This window comes from Salvelinus alpinus, chromosome 22 (assembly GCF_045679555.1).
Source record: "Salvelinus alpinus chromosome 22, SLU_Salpinus.1, whole genome shotgun sequence".
NCBI lineage: Eukaryota > Metazoa > Chordata > Actinopteri > Salmoniformes > Salmonidae > Salvelinus > Salvelinus alpinus.
Window position 1 is genome coordinate 715,516 of NC_092107.1, and position 11,690 is coordinate 727,205.

At 38.6% G+C, this 11,690-nt stretch overlaps 1 protein-coding gene across 2 annotated transcripts; it reads right to left on the minus strand.

Annotated features, from left to right (window-relative positions):
• Positions 1-849: 849 nt before the first annotated feature.
• LOC139549771 (lens fiber membrane intrinsic protein-like) lies at positions 850-2,854 on the minus strand. 2 transcript variants are annotated; one of them, XM_071360535.1, is made up of 6 exons: positions 2,667-2,854; positions 2,524-2,584; positions 2,081-2,268; positions 1,572-1,721; positions 1,284-1,418; positions 850-1,026 (listed from the first exon to the last, which is right to left on the minus strand). In XM_071360535.1, the coding sequence occupies exons 2-6, from the start codon at positions 2,529-2,531 to the stop codon at positions 965-967; spliced, it is 543 nt and encodes a 180-aa protein (XP_071216636.1). In that variant the 5' UTR covers positions 2,532-2,584; positions 2,667-2,854; the 3' UTR covers positions 850-964. The 2 variants fall into 2 exon arrangements, with proteins under 2 accessions (XP_071216636.1, XP_071216637.1); XM_071360536.1 differs by lacking the exon at positions 2,524-2,584.
• Between the last annotated feature and the right edge of the window lie 8,836 nt (positions 2,855-11,690).

An 11,690-nucleotide genomic window follows, 5' to 3' on the forward strand; every position in this document is an offset into this window, starting at 1 on the left:
TACTCCTGATTGGATATGGCTAAATAGTGGTCACCATTCTAAAGCTTGAAATGGGCTGAACATTTATTTTCACAATCTGCATTGACTACTTTTGTTTGTTTTGGTCATTCATCTTTTTATGCTGAAAGCAACCAATGAATTTAATATTTTTCATGGGCACTGTTCTACCTATTGTTAAACGTTTTCAGTTCAACCAGTGAATGGTTACTATACAGAGCATGTTTTTCACAAGTGGAATTCTGTGACTGCAAAATGTTTTTGCCTTTGCACTGCACTGTTGGCTAAAGATAACTATTAAAAAATAAAGAATCTCTTGAATTCACACTCTTCCAGATCCTCCTTTAATTTTGACACCTATGGCAGTCTTGATGACCATCAGGGTTTATCATATAGATGTTAAAGCTGTGCTATGCAGAAATCACTCGCCATTTCCTGGTTGCTAAAATTATAATAGTTTGCCTAATTTCAGTTGTGACAAAAAAAGCACATGTAGTGTGTGGAGAGAATCACTGTACCATTTAAACCGCTGAAATATATTTCCATAATGAAACATATTGTATATTCAGCTGTTTGAAGCTGGTGTACAAAACTGAAAGTAAAAGATGCAAAAATTAAACTTAAGGGAAGCATAGAAATGGTGCAAATAAAAACATATTTACCACTTTGATTTGCTATTAATCAGAATGACTGATCTATAACTCACATTTTTATGAATTTGTCTGGTCACCCAAAAAGTTACACAATGCAGCATTAAAGAAATGTTATAACTTATAACTGAACATAATCATAACTGTGGTGTATATTTTTATCAGACAGATGAATAACACTCAATAGAAAGAAGAAACACAATTGGATTTAGCCTTTTTATTGCTTATTCAATAGTGGTCAGGTAAACAATAAATGACGTAGCTACTGTTGGTGTGTAAACCCCGGTGTCAGCTGTGTTTTTTGTTGTTGTGTCAAATCAGCGGGAGTTGGAGTTTCTCGGGCATTCATGCATCCTGTAGGCACACATGTAGAAGATACCTGTACAAGAAAATGGGAAGACAATACCATTCAGTTCATGGACATACTGTCCACTGGGTTATTTACTTATGTGAAGAAGAAGAAAATATTCTGAGCCATCTCAAATGGCACCCTACTGCTTATATAGTGCACTACTTTTGACCAGAGCCCTATGGGCCTTGGTCAAATGTAGAACACTAAAGGCAATAGTATGCCATTTGGGACACAGATAGAAAAGTAATGCATTTAGCTCTATAGGCAGAACCACATCATCCTACCTGAGAAGAAAGTGAGGACCACGGCCACCCAACCCATGATGTAGGACCAGGAGAAGCGCCAGTTCCCATATCGTTTCCCGTAGTAGTTCACCGTCACCCCAGTGTACACAGCCATCGCCAGCAGTACAAAGAAACCTGTGGAGAGTAGTCAATCAAACACTGCTTTATTCCCTTTATCACATCCCTCAACAGGGACTTGATAGCATGGAATGAATTCCTTCTATTTCTATGCTTGATATAGAGAGTGACAGGGAGAAATTACAGTAGAAGTGGGAAGGAAACACTTACAGGAGATGAAGAAGAGGATGCCGGCAGCAAACGTCTTGTCAAACCCACTGAAGGAGGAGGAGCGTATGAAAGCCATGACGCCGATCACGATGCCAATGAAGCAGGCTAGCAGGGAGAGGATCATGAAGGCACGGGTGGCATCCCAGTACGCTGGTGACAGAGAGGGCACAGAGAGGACAAGGCTGATACTCAGTACAGTACAGGTACTTACCCAATAAGCATTACTACCATTCCTGTCTACTACTGAATTACATTTCACACTTTACTAAAATGTGACATCACTTAACAATTACTTATTACACAATATTCAATATATTGCACCAAATATTGAAATGTGGTGATTTATTCCCAACTAAACCTGCTCAAATAAAAGGAGCTGATTCCTTTATTGTGGAAATAATTTTACACTAGATATTCACAGCATGGAACAAGTGACTGAATGTGACCTCATCAAGGCCTTTATTTAACTTACAGTACATTTGATGACAAAGGAGACATGTTGCTCTTACCAATGCTATCTGTATGTGTCATGCATTTCCCTGGCATACAGTAGCGCCACAGGCCCTGATGCATGTAGTTGTTAGATTGACGATACTGCATCCAGTAATCGGTTGCTGTGGAGATAATAAGGAGTATGTTCCCGACTCCAGCGCAGAACAACCCACCGCCCATGAAGCTGTACATCCTGCCAAGCACACTGACAGAGGAGACAGTTATCCTACAGTACAACTGGCTGGGACATGGCTGGTGAATACAGCATAGAGTAACACAACATTGCATGCTTTGAATAGTTGAAAGGGTCTGAACCAATTACATTTTCCAAAGAATAATCTTTCAAGGTACACATTCATATTGCACTTGTTTTACCATAGGCCTGCTGCTTTTAGACAGTTTGTTAGAGCAAGGTATTTTCAAATGTGGTTTAGTTTTGGCTTTGATACACTGTATTTACCCTGACATGACTGATCTGTCTCTCTTCTGTCCTCTCTCTTCTGTCCTCTCTTCTGTCCTTTCTATGAAGAAATATTAACTTTAAGTCACCTACATTATGTCAAAGCACACATGACGTCAAATTTTAGGCAAGTAATAACCTACCTTTATTATCCTTTTTGAAAAAAAGTCAGAAATTCCAATAATACAGGGGGGTTGTCAATGCACTCCGGAGCCCAGTATTGCCCAGGATGGCAGGAAAGTTAAGTTTGTGTGTCGGAAACCAGGCGAACAAACGGCCTCGAGGCACAATAGAGCATGCTGAGCCACAACCAATCACATGGGATGAGTTTTGTGTTTTAGAGAATCTGCTGAAAATACAAAACTATTAAAGCGCTGGGTTTCACAGTAATACTGATGACACAGGGGTTTCAATTCAAAATGCTGCTCTACTATCCACATTGGACATGGGTTGGCAATACACTCCCACACTATGCAGTAAAAGTTCATTTCACATAGTTATTTCACACAGAACATTTTCTAAAGTATAGGTGGGGGTCTCATGTTGAGTAAGTTAAATTTAGATAATCTTATCTCTCACAACATCAGATGTTAAAATATTTAAATCTTTATCGAAACTACAATTGAACTCCCAAAACTGCATTCAATTAATTGAATTTCAACTGGCCAGTAATTCTCTGACCTTGATCCAAAAAGCAGCTTTAAATACACACTGTGATGAATATGAGTCACTATGTAACACTTTCCCCTGCTAGGGTAGCAGGTGTCTTGAACAAATGGTGGTAAATGTATTTCATAGTCACAAAACAGTGATTCTAGTTATTCAGTGCTATTCCATAATTAACACATTTTCAGTAAAAGCAAGCAATAATTATGTATTTAAAAAAAAATTGGTGGAGAGTTAAGTCTTTTGGGAGGCGGGAACATAATCAGAAAACATTTTATCAGTGAGTGTTTTAAATTTGTATATACACGGTGGGGTCTGAAATTATTGACAGCCTTGATAAAGATGAGCAAAAATGACTGTATGAAATAAATAATTAAAATACTGAGCTATGCTCAAATAAATGGGGAAATTCTATTATTTTAAACTCATACAATTGCTCAGAGAAAAATACTTTGTTTAACAAGTAATTATGTTTTTCTCTCAAAAAGGTAGGGGTCAAAATGATTGACACCCCTGTTTTCAATACCTCGCCTTCGAGAATAACAGCGTGAAGTCTTTTTCTGAAAAAAATTATGCGTTGGAGAACACATTGGGAGGGATCTTAAGACCATTTCTCCATACAGAATCCTTCCAGATCCTTGATATCCTTTGTCTGTGCTTATAGACTGCCCTCTTCAATTCAAACCATAGGTTTTCAGTGGGTTTCAAGTCCGGAGAATGAAATCCAAAGCAAAAATAAATTACAAGTATACTAAAGTGTACTTAAATATAAAAAAATTGAATAATATGCTTAAAATATGAAAACACTTCAACTATGACAGACAAAATGAGAAGAAAAAAATCCAGAAAATCACATTGTAGGATTTTAAATGAATTTATTTGCATATTATGGTGGAAAATAAGTATTTGGTCAATAACAAAAGTTTATCTCAATACTTTGTTATATACCCTTTGTTGGCAATGACAGAGGTCAAACGTTTTCTGTAAGTCTTCACAAGGTTTTCACACACTGTTGCTGGTATTTTGGCCCATTCCTCCATGCAGATCTCCTCTAGAGCAGTGATGTTTTGGGGCTGTTGCTGTGCAACACGGACTTTCAACTCCCTCCAAAGATTTTCTATGGGGTTGAGATCTGGAGACTGGCTAGGCCACTCCAGGAGCTTGAAATGCTTCTTACGAAGCCACTCCTTCGTTGCCCGGGCGGTGTGTTTGGGATCATTGTCATGCTGAAAGACCCAGCCACATTTCATCTTCAATGCCCTTGCTGATGGAAGGAGGTTTTCACTCAAAATCTCACGATACATGGCCCCATTCATTCTTTCCTTTACACGGATCAGTCGTCCTGGTCCCTTTGCAGAAAAACAGCCCCAAAGCATGATGTTTCCACCCCCATGCTTCACAGTAGGTATGGTGTTCTTTGGATGCAACTCAGCATTCTTTGTCCTCCAAACACGGCGAGTTTTTACCAAAAAGTTATATTTTGGTTTCATCTGACCATATGACATTCTCCCAATCTTCTTCTGGATCATCCAAATGCTCTCTAGCAAACTTCAGACGGGCCTGGACATGTACCTGCTTAAGCAGGGGGACACGTCTGGCACTGCAGGATTTGAGTCCCTGGCGGCGTAGTGTGTTACTGATGGTAGGCTTTGTTACTTTGGTCCCAGCTCTCTGCAGGTCATTCACTAGGTCCCCCCGTGTGGTTCTGGGATTTTTGCTCACCGTTCTTGTGATCATTTTGACCCCACGGGGTGAGATCTTGCGTGGAGCCCCAGATCGAGGGAGATTATCAGTGGTCTTGTATGTCTTCCATTTCCTAATAATTGCTCCCACAGTTGATTTCTTCAAACCAAGCTGCTTACCTATTGCAGATTCAGTCTTCCCAGCCTGGTGCAGGTCTACAATTTTGTTTCTGGTGTCCTTTGACAGCTCTTTGGTCTTGGCCATAGTGGAGTTTGGAGTGTGACCGTTTGAGGTTGTGGACAGGTGTCTTTTATACTGATAACAAGTTCAAACAGGTGCCATTAATACAGGTAACGAGTGGAGGACAGAGGAGACTCTTAAAGAAGAAGTTACAGGTCTGTGAGAGCCAGAAATCTTGCTTGTTTGTAGGTGACCAAATACTTATTTTCCACCATAATTTGCAAATAAATTCATAAAAAATCCTACAATGTGATTTTCTGGAAAAGAAAATCTCATTTTGTCTGTCATTGAAGTGTACCTATGATGAAAATTACAGGCCTCTCTCATCTTTTTAAGTGGGAGAACTTGCACAATTGGTGGCTGACTAAATACTTTTTTGCCCCACTGTATATACAGTATATAGATATATATACTATAATTACACTTCAACACACTTATTAAAATTGTACTTTATATTCATTGCTATTTCAGTCTTTTAGTATACTATAAATACACTATCATCAACCTTCAATATGCTTATTAAAAGTGTACTTTAAATTAATTGTTTTTCAGTCTTTAAGTATACTATATGCTCACTATCATTAAACGTACAGACTCATTAAAACTGTACTTCAACTTCAAACACTAATTGGAATTCAGTATATTCATTCAAACTCTGCTTATGAGTGATCAAGTACACTATAAGTATACAGAAACTTAAGTATACAGCAAGTGTATTCTTCACTCTATATTGTGTTACAACGTGGGATTAAAATGTATTTAATACAATTATTTTTGTCAACAATGAACTCAAATTCTCTTTAACCGTTTTGGTGATTTTAAAACAGTTAGAGTTCGATGCCTGTGATGGGAGAAAACTGAGGATGAATCAACAACATTGTAGTGAGTCCACAATGACTTAAATGACAGAGTGAAAAGAAGAATACGAATATACAGAATACAAATTCAAAACATGCATCTTGTATGCAAACAAGGCACTAAAGTAAGACTGCTAAAACACACGACAAAGCAATACACTTTTTGGCCTAAATGCAAAGCCTTATGTTTGGGGGTAAATCCAGCACAACACATCACTGAGTAACTGCCTACTTATTTTCAAGCATGGTGGTAAGTGCATCATGGTATGGCTATGCTTGACTTCAGCAGATACTGATGAGTTTTTCAGGATAAAAAGAAACAGGACGGAGCTAAGGACAGGCACAATTGTAGGGAAAAACCTGCTTCATTCTGCTTTACATCAGACACTGGGAGGGAAATGCACAATCCCCAACATCTTGACAGAGCTTGAACAATTATGAAAAGAATAATGGGATAATATTGCACAATCCAGGTTTGTAAAACAATTAGAGAATTACCCAAGATAACTCACCGCTGTAATCACTGCCAAAGGTGTTTCTAACATGTATTGACTCAGGGGGCTGAATACCTATGCAATGACTATATTTTAGCTATTACATTTTTATCAATCTTTACAATTTAAAAAAAAATCTTCCACTTTGACAGAGTATTTTGTGTAGATTGTTGACAAAAAATGACAATTAAATCCATTTTAATCCCCCTTTGTAACAATAAAATGTGAATAAGTCCAAAGGAGTATGGAGCCAGTTCCGTAGGCCTCTATTACTCATCTAACCAGTATCTGGCCAACTGGTAATAAGCATGTGGGTGTTTCTTGTCATCCTCAACATGGTAACTGACTCCGGAGTATTTTGTCAACAGTACATGTGATCATCTCTGCAAATTCTCTCCATGATGACAACCCTGCCTGATTTATAATCTAATCTATATCACATTAAATGCATAGTCCCATTTGTAACAATAAAATGTGAAGAATCCAAAGGGGTATGAATACTTTTGCGAGGTAATGTAGTTTCAGTGCCAATGAGGAGTTTTTAAGTATTTTCTTAATTCCTGTTCAGAAGAGTGCAGAGAAAATTGACAATGATGACAATTGTTTATTCCACGAAGGAAACATGCACAGCTGAGGAACATGCTTCCTGAAAGTATACTTTTCATATCTCAAGAAAATATACTTAAGTATACTTTCACAAAAGTATATTTAACTTAAATGTCCACAAAATGTATTTAAAGTTTACGTAAAAAAATAATAGTTAATAATAATAATAGCATCCTTTTCTACAGTTTTTTATCATTTATAATATTATATTGTTCAAATTTTTAGCTTATTCAAATGTTTTGATGTTCATTTTCAAACGGAATAATGTTGTGCTTTTAATTACACATTTTATTGAAATGGTACTTTATCACTGTAATGTGAACAACTAAAGTGTGAAATGCCACTGATGCACAAGTACTGCATCATATATGTTACTTTTAAATTGTTGCTCCAGCCACACCTGCTTTCTATATAGCATGTTAACATGTCCACCTGGCCGTGCTGCTGCTCCAGTTTCAACTGTTCTGCCTGCGGCTATGGAACCCTGACCTGTTCACCGGACGTGCTACCTGTCCCAGACCTGCTGTTTTCAACTCTCTAGAGACCGCAGGAGCGGTAGAGATACTCTGAATGATCGGCTATGAAAATCCAACTGACATTTACTCCTGAGGTGCTGACCTGTTGCACCCTCTACAACCACTGTGATTATTATTATTTGACCAAGCTGGTCATTTATGAACATTTGAACATCTTGGCCATGTTCTGTTATAATCTCCACCCGGCACAGCCAGAAGAGGACTGGCCACCCCCCATAGCCTGGTTCCTCTCTAGGTTTCTTCCTAGGTTTTGGCCTTTCTAGGGAGTTTTTCCTAGCCACCGTGCTTCTACACCTGCATTGCTTGCTGTTTGGGGTTTTAGGCTGGGTTTCTGTACAGCACTTTGAGATATCAGCTGATGTAAGTATATATAAATACATTTGATTTGAACATTCACTGAAAAAAGGTAACCTATACATGGCTAATTACAACACTAATGTGGTTAATGAGTAGAAGTGTATTTGTAAAAGTAAACTTGAAACATTATAAATACACTTTATTTGTAAAAATAATAATACAGGAATTCTAATTCAAATACCATTTTAGTATACTTCTAATTTATGAGAAATATACAGTACCAGTCAAAGGTTTGGACACACCTACTCATTCCAGGGTTGTTCTTTATTTGTACTATTTTCTACATTGTAGAATAGTTGTGAAGACATCAAAACTATGAAATAACACATATGGAATCATGTAGTAACCAAAAAAGTGTTATTCAAAGTAGCCACCCTTTGCCTTGATGACAGCTTTGCACACTCTTGGCATTCTCTCAACCAGCTTCATGAGGTAGTCACCTGGAATGAATTTAAATTAAAAGGTGTGCCTTGTTAAAAGTTAATTTGTGGAATTTCTTTCCATCTTAATGCATTTGAGCCAATCAATTGTGTTGTGACAAGGTAGGGGTGGTATTCAGAAGATAGATTATTTGGTAAAAGACCAAGTCCATATGGCAAGAACAGCTCTAATAAGCAAAGAGAAATGACAGTCCATCATTACTTTAAGACATGAAGGTCAGTCAATCTGGAAAATTTCAAGAACTTTGAAAGTTTCTTCAAGTGCAGTCGCAAAAACCATCAAGCGCTATAATGAAACCGGCTACATCTGCTGCAGAGGATAAGTTCATTATTATCACGTGTCAGGTATGACCCAGATGCAGACAGTGTTGAAGAAACAAAAGCTTATTTCTAAAACAAGGGCAGGCAAATGACAGCTCAAAGGCAGGCAGGGGTCAATAATCCAGAGAAGGTGCAAAGGGTCCAGAACGGCAGGCAGTCTCAGGGTCAGGGCAGGCAGAGGTCAATAATCAAGTAAGGTGAGGTAAAGTACAGAACGGCAGGCAGGCTCAGGGTCAGGGCAGGCAGAACGGTCAAAACCGGGAAGGACTAGAAAACAGGAGCAAGAAACTGGCAGGAGCAGGGGAACAAACGCTGGTAGGTTTCATTAACAAATGAACTGGCAACAGACAAACAGCGAACACAGGTATACATACACAGGGGATAATGGGGAAGATGGGCGACACTGGAAAGGGGGTGGAGACGAGCACAAAGACAGGTGAAACAGATCAGGGTGTGACAATTAGAGCTAACTGCACCTCAGATTGCAGCCCAAATAAATGCTTCACAGAGTTCAAGTAACAGACACATCTCAACATCAGCTGTTCAGAGGAGACTGCGTGGATCAGGTCTTCATGGTCAAATTGCTTCAAAGAAACCACTACTAAATGACACCAATAATAAGAAGAGACTTGCTTGGGCCAAGAAACACGAGCAATGGATATTAGACCAGTGGAAATCTGTCCTTTGGTCTGATGAGTCCAAATTCAAGATTTTTGGTTCCAACCGACGTGTCTTTGTGAGACCCAGAGTAGGTGAACGGAAGATCTCTGCATGTGTGGTTCCCACCGTGAAGCATGGAGGAGGAGTTGTGATGGTGTAGAGGTGCTTTGCTGGTGACACTGTCAATGATTTATTTAGAATTCAAGGCACACTTAACCAGCATGGCTACCACAGAAATCTGCAGTGATAAGCCATCCCATCTTGTTTGGGCTTAGTGAGACTATCATTTGTTTTTCAACAGGACAATAACCCAACACACCTCCAGGCTGTGTAAGGGCTTTTTGACCAAGGAGAGTGATAGAGTGCTGCATCAGATGACCTGGCCTCCACAATCACCCCACCTCAACCCAATTGAGATGATTTGGGATGAGTCGGACCACAGATTGAAAGAAAAGCAGCCAACAAGTGCTCAGCATCTGTGGGAACTCCTTCAAGACTGTTGGAAAATCATTCCTCTTGAAGCTGGTTGAGAGAATGCCAAGAGTGTGCAAAGCTGGCATCAAGGCAAAGGGTGGCTACTTTGAAGAATCTCAAATATAAAATATATTTTGATTTGTTTAACACTTTTTTGCTTACTACATGATTCCATGTGTTATTTCATAGTGTTGATGTCTTCACTATTATTCTCCAATTTAGAAAATACTAAAAAGAAAGAAAAACCCTTGAATGAGTAGGTGTCCAAACTTTTGACAGGTGCTGTACGTAAATAAGGTATTTTTTTTATATATTTTTTTATAAATTTGCAAAAAAAATAAAATATAAACTATCTTCACTTCGTCATTATGGGGTATTGTGTGTAGATTGGTGAGGGAAAAATGTATGTAATCCATTTTAGAATTAGGCTGTAACGTAATGGAAAAAGTGAAGGGGTCTTAACTTTCCGAATGCAATGCTAATAAAACACAAATAAAATTGACATTAAATGCATGAAAAATAGTTCAAATTTAAATCATTTTAAATATGCTTTAGTATATCAGGGGCATACTTAAATATATTAATGAAGTATGATTTAAGTATATTACATTTTGTTTTAAAATATGCTTGATTTTGTGGCCAATTAACCATTTCTTTATTGTCTTTCTGGAAGATCCAGCTGTGGCCACGGTTCAGCCTCCTGGCAGAGGCAATCAGGTTTTTGGCTAAAATGTCCTGGTACTGGGTAAAGTTCATGATGACCAGTTGAGTTGAAACAAAATAGCCCAATAACTTCAAACCACCATATTTGTAACGGTTGTCGAAGTCGTTCTCCTCCTCAGACGAGGAGGAGCATGGATCGGACCAACACGCAGCGAGGTATGTAGACATAATGATATTTATTTTATTTTTATTTAACCTTTATTTAACCATATAAATGGTCTATATTTAATTATAATAACGAATACGAAAATACAAGCTACAAAACAACAAACGACATCAACAGACCTGAACATGCGAACTAACATAAACACGAAGAACGCACGAACAGACTAAACAAAACGAAACAGTACCGTGTGGTGCACAAACACCGACACAGCAACAATCACCCACAAACAAACAGTGTGAACAGCCTACCTAAATATGGTTCTCAATCAGAGGAAACGTAAAACACCTGTCCCTGATTGAGAACCATATCAGGCTAGTTAACATGAACCCAACATAGAAACACATAACATAGAATGCCCACCCAACTCACGTCCTGACCCACTAAAACAAACAATTAACACAATAACTAGGGTCAGAACGTGACAATATTTTACAGTAGGTATGGGATTATTTTCTGCTCATGCATTCTCATTTCGACACCAAACCCACCACTGCTGGTCTAAAATCCCTCCCAATGTGTTCTCCAACTCATCAAACATTTGATATAAAAGCGGAGTGCCGTTATCCTCCCAAGGTGAGATATTGAAAGGCATTGAAAACAGGGGTGTCAATAATTTTGACCCCTACCTTTTTAAGATAAAAAGTATTACTTTTTAAACAAAATGCCTTTCTCTGTGCAATTGTATTAGTTCAAACACGGATGGGCAACTGTGATGGTGGGGTGGGGCCACAAAAAAATCTGAACTCATCATGAGGGGCCGCAGTGGTTTGCGGGTCTGCGTACCCACATCCATACCCACAGATGCAGTCAGAAAATAATTAAAGTAGCCTTTTGGGGGCCCTAAGCAACATTGTGTTCGGGGGCCTCCACACCTTACCAGCAAAACATTTTGGGCCCTCCTCTTGACAGCGTAGAGAAAAACGTTGCAGTTGTAGAGCAATTTT